The following is a 25,260-nucleotide window of genomic DNA, read 5'->3' on the forward strand; positions in this document are numbered from 1 at the left end:
GCCACGTTTTTAGAAGGATGTGTGTGATTTCTACATCTTTTTTCAAAACGAGCTGTTCTGGAAATGCCAGCCTGGCCCTCCATCTCCCCTGTCCACCCCTCCCACCCCCCCCTCTCTTTTTGCTGCCAGGAGCAGTGATTTGTCACCCCTTAATTAGTCCCGATGGGGTGGGCAGCGAGGGGGGACGCCGGGTGCCCTGCGCAGGCTGCTCCCCCGTGGCGGGGTGCCCTTTTCTTCGGGGGACACCAGAGCGCTCTGATCTCTGTCAAAGACCCCCCCCTTTACCTCCCCCCAGCCTGAACCAGCTCTCATTAGGGGATGGATTTCAAAGCCTAGAAAATGCCCCTTCTCTTCTCTCCCCGAAATCTCCCAGCTGAGCTTTTCTCCCGGGTAGGTTCATATTCAGACACAAATGAGGCTGCGGCTTTGAATCCCGGGGCAGCTCAGGGCTAAAATCCCCCCTCAGCTGCGGGAGCCCCGGCCTTCCCACCGCCCGCTCCCATCCCGCCTCTGCCCACAGACGCTCCATCCTCCCCTCTCTGAAATACCGCTTTCCAGATTCACCAGGTCCCACTTTTCACCTGTTCCCAGTCCTGCCAGCATCATTTTTATCCCCGGTGTTGCCACCCCCTGCTCGATCTCACGCAGGGACCCGCTCGGGAGTGACTCCCCCCGCCCCAATCCCCGCGTTATCCTGATGCAATGTGATAGCCCTGCTCCGGGGATCACTTCCACTAGAGTGCCGGGGCAAATCCTGCCTGGCATCAGCATCATCCGGAGCCGAGCAGCACCAGCTCAGCCCGATGCTGAACCGCTTCGGTCAGTGCAGCACCCTGCAGGGTCTTGGCACGGCAGCTTCACCTGCGTGCGTACCCGCATGTAGTACAGCGAGATGATACCCTACACGAGGGACAGCGGAAGGTTTGGCTTATCCCAGATAATCTCTTCCCATTGAGGGTCTAGAGGAACATTAAAGCTGAACCCCTGCTTCTGCTCGCGCCATTACGGCAGTGCTAGGTGATGCAGATAGTGCTCAAAGGTGCTGTGCGGGACAGGCACGCCCCAGGGACGGGTAACGGACCTGGGGGGTTGCACCCGGTTTCCCACCAGCTCCTGCCTTTCAGCAAGTTACTTTGTGCCTTGGTGGGTCCAGTTTTTCCTCAGAGGGGAGCCAGGGATTCACAGGGGAAATGCTGAGACCGCATTAGCTAATACCCAGTGTCTACGGCGTGGTTTGAGTGTGTACAGTGCAAACCTACCAAGGAGCTGCAGCTGAATCGGGTTAATGGTGACATTAACCTAGTGACGCTAATCTCTTAACCTTCAAAAAAAAACCCGCTCTGAATCAGCAAAGATGGACGTTAATACTTCTCAACTCAAGAAAGGCTTTGGTAACTTACAGACTCATAGAATTGTCTAGATTGGAAGGGACCTTTCAGATCATCGAGTCCAACCATCAACCCAACTCTGACAGACACCGTCGCTAACCCACAGCCCTCAGCACCACGTCTGCCCGTCTTTTAAATACCTCCAGGGATGGCGATTCCACCGCTTCCCTGGGCAGCCTCTTCCAACGCTTGACAACCCTTTCAGCGTAGAATCTTTTTCCTAACATCCAACCTAAACCTCCCCTGGAGCAAATCCCTCCATCAGTAACCCCTGTTGGGGGTGGCTGGATCAGGTCAGAGAGGGCTTTGCTGCACCACAAACACCCGAGGACAAAGCCGTGCCATTTCCCACCCGGGCTGGGTCCCCTCCCTGTCACCGACCCTTCCCGCTCCCCCCCAGCCCCTGGTGCTTTCTTTGGGTGGCTGCGCTGCTGCATGGGGCTGGCTGCGATGCTGCCGCGGTGCCACCGCCGCGAGGACGTGCGGTTCCTCCGGGCACACCTTGGGGTGGGCAGGGGTTTTCGGGACGTGCCGGTAACTTGTGGTTTTTATTGCAGCCGCGGTTGGGCAGGGAGATGGGCTGAGTGACCTACTGCTCTTCTCTGCTTTTGGAGCGCTGGGGAGGGCTGAGGTTTTAGGGGTTGGTCCTCCTTGGGGATGGACTTGGTGAAAATGAAAGGCCTGGCTTGGTTCTGGGACACCTTTTAAAGTACTTTCCTAGAGCTATTCTTGTTTGTGGGTGATATTTAAAATAGCCGCTTTCATTTGCCTAACAGGGGTATTTGTAATCCCTTGATCTACAGTAAGAGTAAGTAAATACAATTTACTGCAAGCATCACAGGGTAAATCGCCGCTCATTTACTTTAGGTGGTTTAAGCAGCGTTTCGGCTGCATTTTCTGCTGGCAGGTTTTCAGGCCCAAGCCAATGCACCCCCCCTTTGGTGGCGTGTGCGTAAAGTGCACATTCACCCCTTTGCTCTGGAAACACGGCGGAGGTGAGATGTGGACGGGGGCTATTTAGAAAACAAATAGCTCAGACTTTCCCCCTGCACAGCTTGGGGTGTGCCGACCCCTTTGGCATAATTTCAGGGTCGATTGTGAGGGGCAGTGATGGCAAAGTACCATCCATCACTCACCCACGAGCTAAAATCCACCTAAATGCGAAAGCGGCTCCATCCCCAGCCTGCAGCATCGGTCCGGAGCCGAGCAGGGAAGGAAAGAGCTGAGAAGCTGAAGTGGCAGCTCAAAAATGCTGGAGGTGTAATCCAGGGGCTGCTGAATTAATGTAATTGTGGCTTGCCTGGCCCACAAAAAAATGGGATTATTGTGTTTTCTTTAGAGATAAATCCTGTTTCTTATTTCAGGGAGCCGAGGGTGCTCTCAGCGCCGGGGGGGATGATGGGGCAAGGACAGCCTGCCCTCTGCATCTCCCAAACTCTCCTCACTTTCCTCCTTCCGTGCCCTCCGGGCCATTTAAGCCCAAGGGGGGCACCGGCGGCAGAGCAAAGGCAGAGGAGAAGCAGGTCGTTCAGCCCCAGGGGAGGGATCAAACCCCGGGTGCGCAGGAGCAGCCCCCGCTCCGAGCCCCCAGCATCGCTCCCCGTCTCCCGGCCGGGCATGTGGCCGTCCCCGCATGTGGATGGGGACGGGGAAAAGCGGTTCCGCCTCATGTTTTCCGGTGCCGTTTGCTGCCCCGCCCCCCGTTCCCCGGTCCCCCGCCGCTGTGCCATGGCTGCTCTGCATCCCCTCGCGTGCCCGCGCGCCCAGCCGTTGCCGTGTCTGAAAAACCAGTGTTTCCCTCTCCCAGCTGCAACTGGGCTGCCTCCAACTACAATCGGTCTAACCAGTACTACTACAACAACCCCAACTACCACCACCACCGACACAACTACCACAACTACCGACACAACTACCACCGACACAACTACCACCACCACCACCACAGCCGCCACCACTCTACCCGCCACCACCGTCGCAAGCGCTACGGCAGCTACGGAGAGGGCTCCGGCAGCCACCACAAAGCAGGAGTTGGGTACTGCGCTTTCCTTTTCCTCTAACCCCTCTAACCCTACTGGGACCTTCTTCCCTGCATCTTGCCCAGAGCAAGGATTAATAACGGGCGGAGGCAGAACTGAAGCCATCCCACGCTCCGGGAACGGCTTCGCGAGGAGCCCGGAGGTGGCACAGGCGGAGGAATGGAGGTGCACAAGTGGCTCCCGGCGATTTGGGGGTCCCTGTGCCACCCTCCTGGTCTCAGTCTCAGAGATAACACAGCCCTCCCCGGGGCGTCGCGATGCTGAATTAGCGTCAGTGTTCGGGAAGGAGGTGGAAGAGCCCACGAAAGCTCTCAAAAGTATTATCTTGTGTCTTACCGCCATTAGAAAGGGGTTCTGTTACTATTGTAGAAGATGTCGCTTCAAATTTAGCACATCAGCTGTTAGCCAAGAGACCTGTCATCATTCATACGAGTCGTTTGGTTTACGCTACCGCTCTTTGCGCTGTAGCCGAGCCGTAGCCCACAGAAGAGCTGGGGACGGGTTCAAGTCACAGCACGCGGGTGTGTGCCAGGTATTCATCGGGTCGAGCTAAACTTCCCCCGCACGCAGCTAGAACGGGGTGATCACGCGCTGTTGTGGTGGAGGCGTGTTCTCTACTCCGTGGGTTTTACTGATAAATAGGCAGAGATGTATCTCGCTGAGCCTTGTTTTTAAAAATGCTGCTATAGTCATATCTGCAGTTAATAAATAATTACAGATAGTTACATTCCGGTTATTAATAAATAAATCAGACTAGTAGCAAAAGGGAACGCAACCCAAAGAACTCCGTTGCGTAGCTGCGTAGGACACACTCAAAAACATAAGTGCAAAAGCTACAGAAATCCTTGTTAACTCTTCATAAAGAGGGAAAGGAGATAATAGTAAAGAATACCCAAGCTAGCACTCATTTAGTTTAAGGAAGTCAATTAAAGCAGTTCAGACGCCTTTCCTTACATTCTTGCATAACGTTAGCTCAGGATGGTTAAAAAAAACAGCAAAACCACACGCCGGGAGGAGCAGCCTCCACCCGACGCTCCGCAGTAAAATAGATTTGTGAAGCGGCAGCACGTTCCCTGCTCTGCGCTGATTTGCTTATCAAAGACGCAGAGCTGAACTGAGAAACGTGAATTTGCGTCGCAGCTCGCGGCCCCGCACACCTCCCCGGCCGGAGCAGAGGAGGGGAAGGGAAACGCGCTGCCGAAACAAAATCGGCTTAAAAACCGGTGCAAGAAATACAGCTGCAGCCTCGCCGCTCTATACGAGGTCCTAGTAACGAAGCCAGAGTGCTACCGAAGCGCAGTCGCTATTAAGTGACTACGTGGGAAAACGTTGCTAATTGAAAAAAGGCGGTGAAGTGGTGAGGCACGCACTGCCACGGAGCAGGGAGAGGAGACGGCAGGGAAAGAGGAGCTGGGAGAGGGACCGCGCGTGTCCCCAGGCGCCCTGGGGACAGGAGGGAAGAGGCTGAGCCGTAATGCGGGCGGACAGGGCGGCGGGGTGGCAGCACAGGTGGGGTTTGTGCGAGGGATTCTAGGTCACATCCCCGACCCCCCCGGCGTCAGGGCCTTGCCGTTTCCTCAGAGCGGCGTAGCTGCCTCGTCCCAGGGACCGCGGGCATTGAGCTGTATTTCGTCAAGCCAAAACCTGAGCTACACCCTGAAGTAAATAGCCATAATAATAAAACCGAGGTGTAATTTATCTGACGTCACTTAAACGCGCACTGAACTAGTGGATTAGCTCTACTTCACTAGAAATGAAGTTCATCCGCTCTCCAAAGCAACGTCGACAATCCTTAACTTCAAAATCAGAAACGAGTGACTTCATTGCCCCACTGGCTGTCTCTAGACCCAGTAACGTGACAATATTCTCTCCCGGTCTCTCCATCCCGGTTGTGGCAGCGAGTCCCTGTGCACTCATGCACGCGTCTCCCGCGTGCGTTTGGGCACGAGTGTAGCCAGGAGATTTCCCTGCTGACCGAAATCCTCAGGGATGTGCCACAGAAGTCTTCAGGCTCCAAAGATAAGCCGAGTGCAGTTGGACTTAAACACCAATATGCAATGAGCTTCTGCTACCAAAGCTCCCCCAAACGTTTAAATTTAAGGATCTAGGAAGGAACAAATACATCCTTAGGCACGCCTGTAGGTTAAGATCAAAGAATTATTAACTACAGGAATGATTTTGTAAGGTTTTACCAACACCAGATGCTAGATGAGGTCTCATTCGTGTATAATCCGAAATACTAACTCCTGTTCTAACCTGTCCACCAGCCACCAATGGATCGTTCATATGGGACATAAGAGCTATGGCTAATAGTAACTGGGCAAACATCACCTGGAGCCACAATTACTCTGCAGGAACTGACTTTGTGGTTAAGTATATCACCAGTAAGGATCAGATCGCGTGGGGACTCTATAGGGTGGTGATGCCATTAGAGATCCTGCCAGCTCCCACGGTTGCAGCCTGTTACTTGGTCTTAATTACGGCGTGTGGAATGACACTCGACGGGCACGTGGAGGACGGGAGAGGAAAAGGCGGGTCATGGTCATGGCTGTTTAGATGGCACCAGAGCTAATCCTGGTGATCCACAAGTCATTCCCCCTCCTTGCACCAACTGTCGTGGGATGTTTATGGAACACGGATGAGCAAGTTTGTGAACTGGTTCTTGAGCTGGGCTGTACGTGGTCACAACGTAAAGAGCCTTTTGTATACATATATATGAAAGGGGACAAAGTTTTAAGGGAAAACGAATGAAACCTACATAAATTGGAGAGCAGTTTTAAATGCCTTTGAAGACAGGCTTCTTGAACCTGGAGTTGGCAGAATCATCTATGATCCCAAACCTCCTGTCATATCGGATATCGTTGTCTCTTAAAATTGTAAGGCTACGTACTTAGTCTAGAAACTCAAAGCTAGTTTTAGTACTTGTTTAGAAAAGGTGTTTACGTGTTGTTGGGGGTTTTTTTTATTTATTTTTATAGATAGGCAGTGATGACTACTGCTTATCTCTGACTTTATTTCCCAGCCATTGCAGTCCTCACATCAGCTAGAATGCCAGTCTTAAATTGTCATTTAAAATAAACCGACTAGGCGTAATTATTGACAGCAAACCATTTATGACATCGCTTAAGAGATGACCTTGATTTCTCCTTGAAACAATTCCTAACGCCCAACCAGTGCCTGGTCTCGCTCCGCAGCGCGGGCTGGGCTGGGCTCAGCTCTGCCCTTTTTAACTGCTTTCCGTAATTCAGGATACGCGCCAACTTCCCAAGCCCTAAATGCCAAGTACCCCAACTCCCAAACCACCCGCTGCCAGCCTTGTTTTTTTTTACCCAGCACTGGGAAGCACAAAGCGCAGACGATGCCATTCCAGAGCCCTCGTGCTGAGTCAGTGCTTGGGATGGGCCGGATACCCTCGTCGGGATCTGGTGAGAGGGAGGGAATCTCAGCCCTTCCTTCCCAAAAGGCCGTGGCTCTCCTCGCTTTCTGGTGGCAATTGAAGCTTTTGATCTCAAAGCCACGTTTCTCCTTCCCCATAGCACCGCCGGACTGGGGGTGCACACCTCCAGAGCCCCAAACCAAAGCCCCGCTTTAGGCTTTCTTAGAACTCAATGGTTTAATGCTCAGCATTAAGCTCATCAGCAGATGATTCTCGGCACAGTGCAAAGAACAGGTCGTCCCTGGATAGAGCCTGGGAGCAACCAGCCCAGGAGCATCCCCTCCTGGCGCTGACAGGCTAGAGAGACCCCTGGCGCCCCCAAAAGCAGCAGTCTGCCAGCTGGGGCGAGTGGGTCTCGCAGCACGTTTAATGCCACATCCAGCTCGTTCAAAGCCACCTTAACCTACCGGCAAACCCCGTGCACGGGTACCACTCCCAAAGCACAAGAATTGGCTTCTTTATTGAGTCCTGTAGCACCTTCACCCAGCTGAGCGGGACCAGGCAAATTCCAGAGCTTTTGCGGTAAATATCCAAATATCCAGACCTGAGGCTGGGCAGATAAAGGACCTGTCAGGTTTTGAAAGCAGGGAGAGATCTGAATAGCTACCAGTATTTTTTCCAGTATGGCACGCAGGGATGCAGCAAAACCCACACCATATTCCTGCGTCGCCGATTTTCTTCTATTCTCAGTGAGTAATAATCACGAAGCCGTTAATAGCTCCTTGACCATCAAGCTGTATTATTTCTGCTCAGCGGCCAGGGGTAGCATAATGCATTGCCTGCAGTGTCAACACGGTAATCTCTCCGCGCCTCCTGCGGCTGGGTTTGATGTGCGGTTTCTGTTTCTCAGGTAACAAGACAGAGAAATCTATCCCTGTTAAAGCTCAGACCCCTTCCTCTGTGCAGCTGGCGAATCTGACGCCGGGAATGATGTACAAGCTGTGGGTGTTCCCCATATGGTCTAGCCCCAGCGAACACTCGTACATAACCTTTACCACCAGCTCAGGTGAGACGGGCTTCAGCCCCGCCGCGGGGTGCGTTTCCGAGGCATGTCACATCCATCACCGCCGCCCTCATCCGCGTGGTGGCGGGAGGTGGTTCGACCATGACTGCATGGAACAACCCTCATCCACCCCCCAACAGCCCCCTCCATCTCTGCCCTGATGAAAGAGCCGCCCCCCCAGCATCGCCGGGAGGTTGCAGGGAGGAGGAGAGCCCCAGGAGGCGATGGGGATCCCTTCGAAGGAAAGGGTCTTGAGCGAGGGTGGAGAACATGCTCATGTTCTCATGCGGCTCTGCTTGAAGCCCCACCACTCTGTGTTTGCACTTCCACATGCGCGTTGCTACTCATGGTGGTGATGGTTGCTTTGGCCCCAGAGAGCGGGGACGCGTCTGGTCCCAGGTTGTGGCAGATGGTGATGGGATGCAGGTGATGGGATGCAGGTGATGGGCAGGACCGGGACAGGGAACACGGTGTTTACAGAAGACCTTGGTCAGAGTCACGTGTAGTACATGCTTAGGGCTTTCCATCCTCCAGGTATGTTTCCTCTAGCAACTTCGCATTTAATTGCACAAGCAATTTTCCAGGCTTAGCACCTGAGTGATTTTTACAGCTTTCTAATTATTGGCTTCCTACCACTGCCCACCAAATGCCAGAGAAATACCCTTATTGACTGCCGCAGGCACTGAATCGGGCTTTATGCATTTATAAAACTTCACTGTTCACACTCGATGAGTTTCAGTAAATCAAAACAGCCGTAACATCCTTTGTATTCACCCGGGGGTTTTGCCGTAGGAATCTGTGCACAACGCCTGTCAACGCGCAGGTCCAAACACTTAGCTGAAAACCCAAGGAGCGAGCACCACCGGAGCAGCCCGCGTGACAGATGTAGTAGGTAGAGGCTGTGATTTTCAAAGAACTACAATTATTTCACTCAGATCCAGCCACGTAATGGAAAAGCTCAAGCGCTCACCAGGCGCTCTGCTGAGAAGTGCAAAAGGAAAATGCAGCTCACAGCAAGGGAGTGCTGCGGGGGGAGGAGGGGAGCACCGGCTCTCCCCACACACCCCCCTCCGCACATCTTATTTGGTGTCCAAAAATTTGGCAAGCCGTAACGCCACCGAGTAACTCTCTGACGCGATAAGATGATGCAGGGACAGATGGCAACTGCTGGTATTTCTGCACGTCTGCTGCTGCCCAACTCTGAGAAATAACCAGCGAGCGCTGACCTTGGCTCTGTCCTGCCTCTGCCCCGCACTGAAGGCTGATGTGCCTCCCCAAACTGCTCCATCACCCTGCGATGGGGTCGAATCCGCAGCACAGCAGCCCCTGGAATGCGCTCGGCTTGGCAGAGAGCCGCGTTTTGCAAAAGGATTTATTTTCACCGGGTTTTTTCCCCCCACGGCTCCGCCGCTGTACGTGCCGCGCGGCTGCCTCGCCTCGCCTGGGGAGTTTTCCCAGCTTCGCTTTGGCAGGACTCGGCTCGCAGACGCGCAAACTGTCTGCAGGTTTCAGGTCCCTGGGCTCCCAGCCCGTTCCTACATTGCAGAGGCCGATTCTGACCCCAGTCAATAAACGAGCTGATTTTTCAACCCAGACTCTCTCCAGCCCAGCTCTGCTGCAATGTTCCATCCCCAAGTTTGTTTCTGCTTCTGGACCCTCCCCTGACTCAGAAATCGCCCCCAGCTCCACAGCCCCCACCCGTACCACGCACCGTATCTTTCTGGATAACTGTTTCCCAATCCGGACCCGTCTCTTCTCTTTTCTCACCTGCTTTTCACCCACTTTGGGATCAGGGGGGAGAAGGGCCCGCCCCCAGCACAACAGACACCACGGGGCAGGGAATCGTTAGAAAGAGGGGGAAAAAGCGCAATATCCTTGGGCTGATTGATGCCGGCAGTCTCGGCGTATCTATTTTCTGTAATTGAGGGGTTCCTACCGATGTTCTCGTCGAGACTAAAGGATGGGGCCACCTTCGTGCCTGTGATGGAGGCGGGTGGGTGACCCAAGCCCCATCGCCGCGGGATGCGCGGAGCTCTCGCCGTCCCTGCGTGGGGAAACGCTGCAGATCCATTCCTTCCCTGGCTGGATACTGCTGACACGAGCGCCCGGCCCCCGCTGACAGTCATATGCCATCAGGAATGCTTTTGACAAAAAAGCACTGTTTGGTGGGGTTGTTTTTCGGGTTTTTTGGGGGTTTTTTTGTTTGGGTTTTTTTTTTTTGCGGGTTTTGCTTTTTAATGCTTTGCAAATAGCTATACTAATAGCTTCTTCAGTTTGAGCGCAGATAAATAAGTCGCAGCCCACCCGCACCGCCGCGGCGGGACTCTGCCCTCCGACTTGGCTTCTGGTGAACTGACAGCTCAATAACCCGCCAGAGTGCCTCCCAGTAGCAAAGGACACCTCGGGACTACAAAACATAGCTTAACGCAAAGAGCTCTTCTATATTAAAAAAATAAATAAATATCCCCAACCTATAAAAACACAGGGAAGAGGATCATGCAAGGCTGGAGCTAGCGACACTCCACATACCCAGCGATCCTCTTTACAAAGTCAGACGAGAACTTTGCTGATAGTTAGGTTTTTCTCACGGTTTTTCCGTCAGTGGAACGCAGGCGGCTCTGCTATTGGCATATAAACTACGACTGTTAGGTAACACGCTTTCTGCCACAAAATTACAATTAATTAAAAACAAAAAAAAGCCACCGCAGTTGCATTTCAAATCAATACCTGTTCGATTACACAGCTGCTTCCCACTATTTCCCCTTGACGTTGGCCTTACATTAAAGCAAATCAAAACATCCTCTCTGACAGCCATGTACTTAATCTTCTCTTTCTGAATGCTGCAATGACAGTCACTCGTTTACTCTAAATACAACATTGCTGTGACTATAATTTTGTCGTCATGTGTTGCTTTTTTGGGAAGGATGGCAATTATACCTCTACCTTGGCGACAGGCAGTGCCGCGATCCTACTGCAAGATCCCCCGGTGACTTGGTGCTCAAAACCCTCCCTCCCTGTAAAACTCAGCCCAGACCCGTGCGGTGGCACAAAACCCACCTCTTGGGCTGCTTTGGCATTTTGCACTTTGAAGACACCCCTCCTTATTTCTCCCTTAGCATCGGTTTCAGCACAAATCCCATCCCACCAGGGCGGCTAACACAATCTTTTTCCATTTCAAAGCTCTCCGGTAAAGCTTTCTTCCCCTTTCCTCTCCGAGCACTCAGCTAATTGAATCCAGTTCTCAGCTCTGCTCTGTTATAATCTCATTCTCTCCATTATAAAAAGTGCCTCTTCAAGGACTACATAGCCCAGGTTGTACTAAAGGTAAATATTAGATGGGGCAGCATTAAAGGGAAGAGCAGCAAAAGGGGAGCCAAGGCACCATTAGGCACCTGCTTCCAGCCAGCTTCCCCAGGAGCTCGGGGATGCTCAAAAAACACAGCGCATTCAGGGTCCAGCAGAATTTCTTTAGCAAATGGTGCTCTTTCTTGTCGTTCTCCTCTTTTATCTGAATTTCCTTGTCACGGTTTGGCTGCAATTACCTCCTGACACCGTGGCGCAGATTTCATCCTAAGGAAAGTACCTTTTCTCTTGGGTTCAATGTTGATGGAATAAGTGGGCGCTTACAGTCCTAAAATGGTGTGGGTTAGGGAAGTTCGCCAGTTCAACCCATTTTTTAAAGCTGTTGTCTCTCTTACAAGAGCCTTTCCTTCAGAATACATGAACGGAGGGCTGTCTTTTATGCTTTCTTTGTCAGCACCATCTTGGTTTTTGTCACCCGGGCACCACAAAGGGATGCTCACCGCGCCGTCCTGCCCGTTTCAGGCAAACCCCCGCTAAATCCCCATTCAATCCCATTCAGCTCAGACCTCCCGCGCTCCTGCCAGGAATACCTATCTCTGTTTGCACTGCAGTCTGGTTAAATTTAGCCCCCCTGCTGCGCTGAAGGTTATTTTCTCCTCTGCTCTGTCTTGCTGAATACGAAGTGCATGTCAATGAGAGCCAGAAAATGGCAGCGTGTTGCTATTTATAGGACGCAGATTTGTCTGTCTGACCATGTACGGGAGCCGCAAACAAGAAGTCAGAGTACGTGAGGGAGGACACGGCAGTTATGAGCCGGAGCGTTGTTTGGGGGAAAAAAAGACACCTCCTTGCTTGGGATTAATTTATTAATATTCAATAGCCTTGTGTGGGTGCTGGAAGCAGTGGTATAAAGAGCTTGCCCCAGGAGAAAAGACTTCCCAGCGCTATCAGACCACCTTCAACTGCCTGGGACCCAGCTGTCATTCCTCAAAGAGCTCTTCCCGCCTCTGCGTCCCCTCTCGTGCCTTGGCCAAGTCTTGGTGGGCATCCACCAGCCCCCTCTCAGCCCTGGAGCCCCCCCAGGGCCACCCAAAGGCAGCAGGATGCCGGCGGTGGTGGCAGCAGGCAACTGCCCGTCGCCTCTGCGGCTCGGACAGGGCTGCCCCGCGGGATTCGGGTTTCTCCCAGCTTGAAGCTGCTCATGAGCCCTTCAGGGCTCCGCAGCCCTCTGGATCCAGTGATGCTGCTCAGCCTCACTGGACGCCGGGGACTGGATCCGCTTGGGCACGTTTCTTTCAGACCTTCTCGCTTCCAGGGCGGTTTTCAGACACAGCAAGTGAAAGATCAAATCTGTTACCCAGCTTCTTTTTGCCATTATTTGCAATGCGCCTTTCTCACCGGTCTGTGCTAGGTTTGACTTTGTGTTGTGACCCTGCGCTGTTTGTAGCTCCTGCTAAAACGTTGAGTTGACCCACCGCCACGAAAGAAAAGAGAAAAAAAAGCCACAGACGCCTGTGCTACAGTCTCAGATAACCTGGTCAATACGCACCCAGACACACAAACACAGCGCTAGAGATAATTTCTAAACCCATGGACTGTGTCTTACTATTCGTCTTTTTCCCCCCTCTGCGGTTCTGGTCTAGTCCCTTACGGCTGCTTTTTCTTTCAATTTTCATCCCAGCTTATACCAAGAATCACGTGGACATCGCGACGCAGGGCTGGTTCATCGGGCTGATGTGTGCCATAGCTCTCCTGGTTCTCATCCTCCTGATAGTCTGCTTCATTAAGAGGAGCCGAGGCGGGAAATATCCAGGTAAGAGCCTTGCGCGGCAATCGTGTGCGCTCATGGTTTAAACATCTCCAGGCTTCCGGGCGCTAATCAAATTGTATTGCTCTCAGATAGATGCTTGTGATTACAAGGGCTCTTCTTTCTCCGTAGCGGGAACACTATTATTAGTGGGCAGCATTTCAGCTAATTAAAGGTCAGGTAAGGGCTCTGCGCTGCGCAGGCTTTAGGCTGCGGAGCTGGACGCTCCTGCGATGCACGACCCAACCTCTACTCTGCAAATTTGCTTGTCCTCGTCTAGGAAAAAAGATCTTTTCAGGCAAAAATCTCATTAAAAAGTTTTGCAAGGCAAATGGCAGGCTTCAGAAAATATACCGATTAATACGTCCTCTCCCGCTACCTGGAGCGCCCGTGCCCTGCTGCCACCACAGCAGCACCTTGCAAGCCCTTTGCGAGCCCTCTGCGAGCCCTCCCAGGTGCGGGTTTTTTACCGAGTCAATGAAGAGCTGTACTTCAACCCCGCAGGGATTTCACAAAGGCAGCCAAAACGCCGTCACTGCCTCGTAAAGCGTTTACCTTCTGTACTGCTCTCTAACGCCAATGTCGGGGATGTGCTTGCTTACAGTACGAGACAATAAAGACGAGCATCTCAATCCCGAAGACAAGAACGTAGAAGACGGCTCGTTCGACTACAGGTACGCTCCCGTTGGCATGTCCACCCCCGCCACCACGTCCCCCCCATCCGCCCCGCTCCCAGCCATCACGGACCTCACCGCGCTTCCCCTCCACATAACCGCAGCACCGCGGTGCCACGCAGCCTCCTCGATTACCCCTCCCACCTTCCTCCTCCTGCCTCCTGCCCTCGGCAAGTCCTCTACCGAAGGAAACGCTCCCTGGAAGAGTAACAGGGCTGCGAGGATGCTGCCAAGGTCTCCTCCTTTCCCTGTCTCGGCCTGGAAGGATCAGTCCAGGCGGAGAGCCGGGGCTCTGGCATCAGCTACCCAGGACACAGCTGCAGGCCAACCCCGATGACACCCATAACGCATACAAAAGAAAAAGAAAAAAATAAGTTAAACTGGAGCAGCCTGGGGATATTTCAGGTCAGCCTCTCTCTCCTACCCGTAAGAGAGCATCCAGGGGAGAAACGCCCGAAGTCCTGTTTGGGTCAGCGCTGGGAGCGTGCAAGAGGACCGGTTTGGGGGTCAGCCTGCATCCCAGTGCGGGCTTTCCTGCAAGGTCCCCAGGCAAACCCCCCAGAAACGCCCTGGGGGCTGCAGCGCAGCCCGGCCGTGGCTCTGCTAAAACCGCTCCAATTCCCCCCCTCAACCTCCGCTCAGCTGCTTTCACACAAAATGGCATCCTTGGAGGAGCAGCAGCGCCCGTTTTTACTCCAGGAAAACTCCCAGGAAAACTCCCAGAAAGGGGCAAGCGCTCTGCTGAGCCCGCTGTCGTGCAGCGCAGCATCCACAGCTCCGCTGCTGTGCCGGGTTGCCCCCAAGGAGCAGGAGCAGGTAAGGACGTCAGGTCTCATCGGATTGCCCACACTTGACAGATGACAGGGATGCATTACAGCGCCTACAGTGGGCTTTGCTTTTCTTTAAAGAATTAAAATGCACCTTTCCATCCGAGCTGGATCCAAAGCCCAATTAGGCTAGCAGGAATTTTTCTCCTGACTTCAAAACAGGGGTTAATTAAACCCTACGTCATTACCGATACTCCTAGCATCGCAAATTGAGGTAGCAAAGATAGAAAAAAATGTATTTACGATTCAGTAAGGGATGTAACAAGACACGTGTTCCGCCTTTTAGACTTTAGAGGAAGCAAAATGAATATATCTGCCTGCACACAATACCTAAATGGAAGTAGAACAACTGCAGCCCTCAATACGATCACATTTACATTGCTAGTAGCGCAGTAACTCTATTTCAGTAGCGACTCTTTTTCTCCAAAGGATGTCGTAAACCCAAAGCTCCCCAGTCTTTCCATAGCATGATACAGAGTGTAAATACACCCCAGCAGGAACCAGAATAAGCAGCATGTTGTAGGAAAAGCTCTTTATTCCCTAAACAACACCCAGGGGCAACACCTCCCTCACCTCCCTGCGAGATTTGGGTATCACCTCTAGTGGTGGCAAGCCACACCGGGGCAATTACATTAAATCCACATATAAATCACAGTCTGAGGATGTTCCATCCAGATTCCTGGCCGGGACGCAGAGAACAGCAGAGAAGAAATTAGCTCAGCCTGGTCCTGTTGCAGGCTTTGCCCCAGATCAAACATCTCTTCCCAGGCATGATTTCACAAGCGCAGGCAGAGCCCCTTGTACAGATACGAGCCATTACTGCACGCTACGCAGCCAGTGTCCACACTTCGACCAAAATGGGTCCCCTTAATGCTCTGAGCCACGATAGGGATCCTCTTGGTTCCCCAATTTGTGGGATGGTGTAAATACCATGTGGCAAACCCGAAACATCTCATCACCTACCCACACACCACCCCACGGGCTCAGCTCCATCGCCTGGATCTCAGACAAGGTCTCCACAGCCGAGCTTCTGGCAGTACGCACCGATTTCAGAGATCTGCTTCTCAAGAGTCCGTCGAGGCGGTTGCAGTCAGGACCTCCTCACCCCCATCGCTCCTAAGGCAATTCCATCGCCAGGGACCACTTGCCTTGCACAGAAGGAAAAGCAAGCTCTTGGCATGGCCGGCAGCATTGCGACAGTCAGCGATGCTGCATTTGCTGCCCAAGCACCATCCAAGGGGCATTTCCTTCCAGGCAATGGGAAGGAATGGGGGAAATCCTTCATCCTACGACACAGCAGCTTCTGCTTAGCTGAAGCTCAAACTTTTATCAACAGCCCCTGTCCCAAAAGTTTGCAAGCTAAAGGCCAAAATTAGTAGACAGACAACGACCAAGCTCCAAGATGCTCCTGCATTTTCAATCACACTGTCCCACGGACTAGATGGAGAAAAAAAACTACACCCAACCAAACAAGAACAACAATCAAAAAAACCCAAAGAACCCATAAACTTTGCCCCCTCCTTCTCAGGAACAACAGGTTTCCTGGGAGAAGTAATAGGAGGCTTCCCTCAAGGAGGCAGAAAGGAAGGTGAACCTGGAGGATTGATACGAAATGCTGTTGGCTGATTAAGATTCAAAATGATTGCAATGTTAGGCTCGAGGAGGGTAGCAATTAGTATTTCAAGCAAGGACAGGAATTGAGCTGACGTGAGTTCTTCATTGGTTTCCCTCCCCACCTCCACATAGCATGTCTGATATGCTCTCATCATATCTCACGTCCTTAATGCCCCGTGCATGCAACTTTCAAATCTCTGCAGCCTATAATTAAGAGATACTGTCACATCTTTCTGTTCCACTAACAGAATAATGGTTTTCCTGAGCAGAGGCTAAGCTGAGAAGCTTATTTTCAAAGCAGGAGACCATTATCCTTGGACAATGTTCTGTGCCAGTGACTGTGCCTCATTATACCAAATGTTTAAGCTGCACGTGGGGGAGTCGGCTGGAAACCCTGGCCGCTGGGAAGGGAAAGTTGAGTGGTTTTAGCTTCTGGGCTCCAGTTCAGATTCAGTGGCACAGGTTACACGCCGCAGGCAGCGCCAGCTTGCCCCGCATGGACCATCTCGGCAGACATCGAGACAGGAGGACACAGAGCCGTCCTCTGAGGGTAGCGAGGGGAGGAGAGCCCTGGCAAAGCAGCCTGGGGCGGTGTAGCCTTCTCAATAGATAACACGATGCTGCTGCATGACTAAATCGTGGGAACCCAGCAGAAGGCTGGAGGGGAGACCGAGCGTCCCGTTCACTTGGCCCTCGTCCCGCTGCCTGTTGGTCCCCAGCAGCGACCGCTGTTCCCTACAGCCGCTCGCCAACGGGCTTCAACCACCAGCCCTTTTCTGACCAGCCCGAGGACAAACAGCTTCCCACCATCCGCTGCTGCTCCGCACCCGCTTCCTCAGGGAAGCCAATGAGGCTCATCCAGCTCCGAACAATTATACTGGCTCCATTTGGTATAACGAGGCAATTAGCTCCATGAGGAATGCAGACGTTTCCTTTTTGGTGTTTAGCACTGCCCCTGTAAATGCAGACCTCATCATACCTCTCTCTGATCAGGCTCTTTCTGCTTCTCTCTGTTTTATTCCCATTCTTTCTTCTCCTTTTCACCTGGTCTATCCACATGGACCATGAAGGTCTCTTGAAAGGTAGGACCACGTGCTGCCAGAAGTCCGGCACATTTAGCTTTTTTTATTTTCCTTCCTTCTAGCTATTTATTTCTTTATAGCCGAAACTATACCTTCCCCTCCCTATTCCCGTGTACCCGCCTCCACCTAACACATTAAACAAGATCCCTCTAACTGCTGCCGGCATCGGGGGTACCCCCCATGTCCAGCCAGTTGCATCTCGCTTGGAAAGGCTCCGTGGGCTGGGGGCACCCCCCGAGCGCCAGCCAGGCCCCTCCGGCCCCACAGCCCAGCGGCTGAGCCCCCCCCGGTGCCGCGGGACCTGGCCGAAGGTTGGGCCTGGGGACGATGCCCTCGGTGCCTTCAGCGCCTTGCTGCCCGTCACCCAGGGGATGGTGGCAAGAGACAGGAGTCAAAAAAAACCAAAACACATTAGTTCCTAAACAATCTGCCCACTCTCCGTCCTGAAAATCCTCCCCCCTTCTTTCTCCATGATTTATGCAACTCAAGACAAACGTTTCCCAAATGGTTTTCATCTGGGCGCTCTGGTTCTCTAATGCACACATCAGCAAGCCCCACAGAAATCCATTTTAACAGGGTTATAGCGCATCAAGACGCTGATGAATATCTGCTTCGCCCTCCTAATGCACTAACAGGATAAATAGTACCGGAGAGAGGTAAAACCAGGGGGCAGGTTCGGGAAACGCTTTGCCGGGGAGTTTGCTGCTGCAAACCCCCCCCCCCCATTAGGGAAAATCTGGCTTTAACCGAACCCCAAATGCGGAAAGGATATTGCAAATAAAGGGATCTGGGTTTTGCCACTCTCTACTTGGCATTTATTGGGCTTTCTAACTGGCGGTCCTGCTTGCAGACTGAATTCTCTTCCTCCTCCCCCCCCCCCAGAACGAAGCTGCTTTCAGAGCTAACAAGTTATTTTTTATTGTGATGCCAAGTTAACACAAGGCCTCCAATATCGGTTTTGTATTATTGCTTACTTCACAAAGTGCTGATACAAGGAAATATGTTAAAAAGCTGCGTGTTGTACTGTGGGATACCAAATTCCTCTCCCACTGGAGAGGGCGATGCCATTAATTAAACGGCATGAGAGAGACTTAATGCCTTCCCCAGCTGAAGAGCATTTTGCCTCCTGGCCCAAGCAAAGTGTTTCTCACTTTGTGTGAGAAAATACCTTTGTGTGGGCATCAACTACCAAGAGCTGCCATCAGAGCCCAGCGCTTTTACCAATTTTAAGAAAAATAGAGAACAGAGCCAAGTGCCACGCTGGGGAGCGAGCCTGAGGAGTCCCGAGCTAAAACAATAATAAAAAGACAGGAACGGAGGTGGGAGGAAAGAAAAAATATGTTTAAGGTACCTATGCGATATCTTTAGGAATGTTACACAATGTGCATGCTGGACATAAGATCAAACGTGAACCAAGGACTAGCCAATATGAACATTAATTTTTACGTATAGCAAGCCAGTCGTCCTCCACACAATGTTATCTGTATTTATGAGATACCAGCCCTTGCCCTCCAGAGAGAAAACAGCTTTTCCCTGGTTTGTTTTTGGTTTTTTTTTTGTTAAAAGCGTGGGTTTTTTTAAAGGGTTGCTTTTTGTCCTGTGGGTCAGACTATTTATTTTTCAGTGACCTGGCTTAATCTTGCTAGTGAAAGCGAGAAAAGGATAAAGAATCGAGCAAACAAGCTTAGATGCTCAGAAATAAGCTTGGAAAGGTAAATTCCCAGGAGTTTTGGAAGCTGCACAGAACTTGGCATCCTACACATGCCCCCTCGCAGTGCTTTGAGAGCGCTCCCCATTGCGTGTATCTAAACACCCGAGCGGGGTTTTGCAAGGAAACCTGGAAACAAGCCTCAGGTTACACCAAGGGTGGCCAAAATGCTAAGAGAAAGAAAGAATATTAAGCAATGACAAGGAAAGGATATTTATAACATACATCCAGTTGGACGGATCTAAGCATCCTATGTAATATAGGGTTAAAAAATAAAAATAAAAAAGGCTTTCTAAAAAGAAAAAAGCATGAAGGTTGGGCTCGCAGAAATACCAACCACAGCAGCGATCGCACGGGCAGCTGTGGGTCTCCTACGCGGAGACTTGTCTCCCCACCTTCACCTGCATGGGCAGACACACCATGACTTGCTGCCGGCCGTCAGAGCACCCTGTATTTGTGGTCTCTGGTCAGTATATTTGCACACTGGATTTATTTTTTGAATATCCAGACCTTGGGTGAAGGTTGTAAGCCCCGTTCTCAACCCTTCCTGTGTCTGTCTGTCTTCTGCTACCCAGCGATGAAGACAACAAACCCCTGCCAAACAGCCAGACCTCCCTGGACGGCACGATAAAGCAGCAGGAGAGTGACGATAGCTTGGTGGACTATGGAGAGGGGGGAGAAGGGCAGTTTAATGAGGACGGCTCCTTTATCGGCCAGTACACGGTGAAGAAGGACAAAGAGGAGACCGAAGGCAACGAGAGCTCGGAAGCCACCTCCCCAGTCAATGCTATCTACTCCTTGGCATAGCGCAGTGCACTGAGACCACAACCGGCCCGAGGTGTCTGTAGTGGATGGGGGTTAAACAACAGCCCCCGCCGCCACTACCTCCAACAGAAACGTGCGAATGAAAAACCAACCAACGATGACACACACAAAAAAAAAAAAAAAAAAAAAAAAGAAAAAGCAACAAAAAAAAAAAAAAGAAGGGAAAAAAAATCCAAGCAAACAGGCAGACCGGGTGGCTGCCAACGCCATCTTCTCCTTAGCAAACAAGCGAACGGCAAGGACTCGCGGGGCGCGGATGGGTTGTAGCTGTAGCTGAACTCTGGGCTGAGCCAGAGGGGCTGGAGCAGGAGCGGGATGCTCGGGATGCACCCCCAGCTCCGGGGCTGGCCCCGGCGCCCAGAGCCAGCCCGGGGGGACCACCGCGGGCTCAGCCGCCCAGGCTCCCCGAGGCCCTTTTTGTTCTTTTGGGAGGCAGGTCAAAAATTCTTCTTTTTAATCTTTACAGGAAGGTTCCAGATAAGAGGGGGAGGGGAAAAAAAAATAGAGAGTTTTGGGAAGCAAAGAGGGGTGAGCGAGGCCTGGGCAGAGTAGCAAGAGCAACGTAAGTGCATGAAAGGAGGAAAGTGGTGGATCTTTGGGTAATGACACAACGGCACCGTATTACCGAGATGTCCATCCTCACAGCAGCATCCCGGCCATAGCCTCTCCCAAACCAGGCAACCTCCTTCCCGGGAGATCAAGCAGCACCTCTGCAGGGAAGAGCAGGTCCCACCACTTCCCTCAGCACCGTAACTCGCATCAGTGCTGAGGCTCCATGGTCCATCCCCGCTGTGAAGCCCATGGAGGGGGTCACCGGAGCATCCTCAGAGGACAAGAGGTTGCAGAAGAGCTTGTGGGATTTGTGGAAGGACAGTCAGGTACCGCTCGCCCTCCGAGCCCAGGACAACAGCATCGCTTGCCTGGGTCACTGCAGGCAAACCATTTTGGTTTAGTATTTGCTTTGTAAGAATCTGGGGGGAAACCACCCCCAGACCCCACACCTGCTTTCTTTTAAAGGCAACTCCATAAATCTTATGTAGCAAAGAGGGAGTGGAAGCAGGACCAGTATTAACGTAGGATGAGGGGACCAGAAATCACTTATTTTTTACAAAAAAAAAAAAAAAAAAAAAATCAGAGCGACCCAGTTGTGACGAGAAGCACCCGCTGGGATCGGGGGGAGGATCACCTGCACCACAGCTCGAACGGTCCAGGGACACGTGTCCCTCAGGGGACGCACAGCGGGAGGGCAGGACCCGAGGTCCACGTCTCCCCCAGGCACCGGAGATGAGCCAGATCGACAGTGTTTTCCACTAAACTCCCCTCCTCATTTCTGACAGTGGCCTTTCCCCCCTCCATCAATCAGCCTGAGCGAGACCCTTCCGCACCGGGGACTCCCCTCCGCTCTCTTATTTACATATCAAGACAACACGCGATTTAAGTTAACCCGTTAACGCACTGTAACAACGCGTCTCGGATAGGAGTGCTCCTTCACATGCCTTACACAGCTTCGAACTTCCCATGAAGTTTAATAAACTGATACGATTCCCCCCCCACCGCTTCCGCGCCCCTAACGCGACGGTCTTCGATCCGCCAGACTAGTAGGAGTAGGATGCCTGGGCAGCTCTCCCAGCTGAGACAGCATGGATCATCGTAGAAGGTAGAATTTTTATAATAGACAGTCCTTAGTGGCCGACGCCATGTGTATTCTCCCACTTCCTGCACTTTTGAAACCAAAGGTACCTTCGCTGAGAGAGATCGGATTTCTTCGGACCGTTTCCCAGACGGCCAACGACGTTAGGATGGATTTTTCTTTCATTTCTTTTTCTAAAGGAGGATGACGTTGTTCAGCATAATGGATTAAATGCAATAGGATTAATGCAATTATTCTTTGAGCTTTCAAGCTGGTTTGCTACGAAGACGTATCGCTAACAAGAATACTTCTACTAATATGGATTGTTGAGATGGACTTTGCCACACTCTTTAAGCTGCTAACGGCACAACTATCCTGCGCTTCGGGGAAGAGCCCGGACCCGGTCAGCACCCGCGGGGCACCTACTGCTGGATCACACGGAGAAAAGAGGAGAGCGCTGGATGCAAAGCACACAGCACAGGAGTTCCGGGCACCATATGAGCCAAGGAGGGTGTAAGGCTGGTGCCACCAGGCAGAGGAGCCCCCTAGAGCTGGGGGCGCTCCTGCCACCCCAGGGCAGCGCAGGGATGTCCCCGCTCCTGCCCACCTGCTGGGATCCGCCATCCATGTCATCTCGCAGGGTGGGAGCCACACGTCTTGCTCCGTTACCGTCGGTGTAAATGCATTCCTGCAACAAGCCTACTTCTACTGCTGCCGATCCGGCTTAAGGAGAGCATCTCCCAGCCCATTCCCAGGACGCGCAGCAATTGCATTCGGTTTCTAAGCAAACACACCAGGCCAAACGTAGCGCAGCCCTCGGTGACGGGGATAAGCGCTCCCCAAGCCTACGGCTGTCCTTACGATGAGAGTTGGCGCGACTTCTTGCCCAAGCACTGGTGGAAACGAGGAGAGAAAGAAACTACAGCCTCCGCTGCCGGAGCCGGGCATCAGCATTCGCACCCAGCACACCGGAGCCTCGCCGCTTCGTGGACCAACCGCTAACGGGGGACCACAAGACCCTCAGCTCCCACCGACACCTCCAAACCTCAAGAAAGTTGGTCAGGCGTTACTGGAAGCAGGGCGGTCCGTGTCGTGTATCTGTATTACGTGCCATTTGTATTAAAGCCTGTATTTCTGTCCTGTCGCGAACCACCATTTTACTGCGCAAACCTCTTCGCATCCGTTTGGAAACGGAGAAGCGTTTCCCCCTGTAGCTTTGCAGCATGTGCCCCACAGCACGTGTTGGCAAGCGGGGAGGGAAGGAGCCAGACCCAGCCCAGCTAGCCCTGTCCTAGCCCCAAAAAGTCTCGCAAAAGCCATTAGTCTCCTACCACCACCTTACTTTAACCAGAAGAGGAAGGAGATGTCCGCAGAGGGCCCAGTGGACAAAACGGCTCGGTGTAAGCTACTGGGAGTCTTGTATTGGCTTGGTGTAAAAACTGCTCAAATATTATAAGGTAAAGTTAAAATTTTAACATTTATTTGAAACTTCCCCTCGAGTTTTGGAGCCCAAAGAAAATTGTCGCTAAGTTCAAAACTCAACACGAGCTTAACGTTTTCTACTCCCTTTAGCAAGGGCTCAGTAGGTGTTTGCAGGTGCGGTTACTGCATGGCGGGGAGCAGAGCCCTCGCTGGCTCCCACCGCCAAAACCACCGCAGCTCTGACGGGGCGACCCCACACCACCCCAAAACCGCATTCGCCCCCCAGAACCAGCCAGGGCCAGGCTGCACCCGCCCCGCGGCCACGCTTCTGCTGAGCGAGTGTCCTCTGAGCTCTGGGAGATGGACGGAGACCCCGCACGCGGACCGGTGGTGCCGAGGGGTCTTGCCCGCCCGTCTCTGCCTGTTTGGGTGCGTGCCATGCTGGTGGCCTGTCCCCAGTGTCCCCCACAGGAGCTGCTTTGCTTCTCCATCCCTAGCTGTCCCTGTCCGGAGGGGACAGGACAGTCACCTCGGCTCCCACTACCTACAGCGTAACCCCCAGGGCCGGCAGAGATGCTCGGGGGAGCCCCGTATCCGCCACCCTCTGCTCGAAGGGCAGGACCCCTCCGAAGGGGTCGGTCTCCATCACAGGGGCGACCGTCCCTCTCTGGGACCCGCACAGCCTCTCTGGAGCAGGGCAAACTTCCACCTTTTCCTTTGCAGAAGATACGTCTTCCTAAAGGGTTTAAATTAAGGGCCAACGCTTAATAAATAAATAAATAAACAGAAGAGCCAGCCCCAAAATCAAGTGCTCTCAGAAGCCGGGGGGAAAAGCAGTTTGGATCCAACTCCCAACTTGCAAATTTGAGCCTGTTTCTAAAACGCGCTGAGCCAAAACCTCGTCCATGTTCTGGAGGCGGATCCAGACTCTGCCGGCTGCATCGGAGCCCAGGGAGACAGCCCGTCCCTCCCGGACGCCTTCTGCTCTTTGGAGCCCCGCACGTGTACGGCAGCGGATACAAACCACAGAGGCGCAAGCGTGGGGTCCGAGAGGACAGTTGCCACAGTTACGTGATCTCGAGGGGGCTGCTGTTCTCCCCGAAGTGATGTTGCAGTAAAGACAGAAAAGCAGCGGGGAAAAATCAAGTTTTGTTACGGGCCTGGAAATCCTGCTCACGGAAACACCATCGGTCTGTCCTGTCCTGACGTCCCCTCAACACGCCCCCTGCCAGCATTGCCTTCTCGCAGACGCCAGCCCCCGAGCCCGCGTGCTGCGGTCTCTTCGGACCCCAAGCGATCGACCAGCCGATGAGGAGCCGCGGGTCGTGCCGCCGGGGGAGCGGGACGGGTGCGAGGGCAGAGCCGCGCAGCATCGCCCGCCGCCGGAGCCCAGCCCCTCGCCGTGCCTTAGCTGGCATGCAGCCCTCGCCCCGGCCCTGCCGCCACGTCCCCGCGCCTCTCCTCGCTGTCACCGAGTCCCAGCGGAGCCGCGAGTTCAACCTGCAACTTAACGTCCGTCGTACCAGGCTTCATTGTGTACTAGCAGCAAACGGTTTCAGTTAAGCAATAAAGAGAAACAAACCTTGTTAAAAAACAACAAAAAAAAAAAAAAAAAAAAAAGAGAGAGAGAGAGAGACCACGTTCTATTTCTTGCACTAAGACCTGTTTTATTAACGGGAATTAACGATGCTTTTCTGGTCCTAACAAAGCCCCCACCGCATCCGTAGCTCCCCTTGCCCAGCAGCGCCTGTCTCTCCACGTCCTTCGCAAGTGGGCATCGGGCTTTGGTTGTCAAACGCCGTCTAAACCCCGTGTCAAACCCGCGGAGCAGGCTCCTTCCTCTGCAGTACGGAGTTCTACGTGTTCGTTCCTCCTGCTCACGTCAGAAAGAAAAGTATTGGACTCTTCTGTTTTTCTTTAATTTGTAAATATATTGCCAGCCATCCATCCTCTCTGTAAAACCTCCTGGTTGTTCTAAAGTATTCTATGTATTTATTTGCCTTTTTTTTTCTTTTTTTTTAAAAAAAAAAGCAAAAAAACCAACACCTTTGCGTTAACCCACTTGTTCCAATGAGAAATGTATAGCTGAAGCTGTAAAAGCAACAGTTTACAGCGAGAAGATTTACAGACTAGAGAAAAAAAAAAATGTTTAATATAAGGACTTATAAACCGACTGCATGAGAGATGAAAGAAGGCCAAAATACTCAGATATCATTTTTTTTGAATCACTGTAAAAAAAGAAAAGACTGGATTTTTTTGTATAGAGAACACTAAACATATAATAAAACATTGTTCAAAACTCACGCTAAGCCTGTGGCTCGTTTCCGTCACCTTTCTAAAGGTAAAAGCCGGCCCCGCTGCTCACCCAGTGGGTGCCCACCCAACACGTGGCCCTGCGAAATCCTGCTGGTCCCCAACGTCCCCCAGCCCGCAGCCTGCCCCAGCACCACCCTCCCTCCCCAGGAATCCCTCTGAATTCCCTCATCCTTCCCCAGACGTTCCCCT

General features: G+C 52.5%; 1 protein-coding gene across 24 annotated transcripts in view; it reads left to right on the forward strand.

The window, feature by feature from the left end:
* The window catches only part of NFASC (neurofascin), a 100,497-nt gene extending 75,469 nt beyond the window's left edge, over positions 1–25,028 (forward strand). For 11 of the 24 annotated variants that reach the window (XM_063356735.1, XM_063356736.1, XM_063356737.1 and 8 more), the window contains 6 exons: positions 3,196–3,420; positions 5,692–5,808; positions 7,711–7,866; positions 12,848–12,979; positions 13,578–13,647; positions 19,454–25,028. In XM_063356735.1, coding sequence (XP_063212805.1) covers positions 3,196–3,420; positions 5,692–5,808; positions 7,711–7,866; positions 12,848–12,979; positions 13,578–13,647; positions 19,454–19,685 — 932 coding nt within the window. In that variant the 3' untranslated portion in view covers positions 19,686–25,028. The other 13 variants (XM_063356751.1, XM_063356752.1, XM_063356748.1 and 10 more) reach the window with 4 other exon arrangements.
* Positions 25,029–25,260: the final 232 nt, after the last annotated feature.

Source organism: Chroicocephalus ridibundus, chromosome 20 (assembly GCF_963924245.1).
Source record: "Chroicocephalus ridibundus chromosome 20, bChrRid1.1, whole genome shotgun sequence".
Classification (NCBI taxonomy): domain Eukaryota; kingdom Metazoa; phylum Chordata; class Aves; order Charadriiformes; family Laridae; genus Chroicocephalus; species Chroicocephalus ridibundus.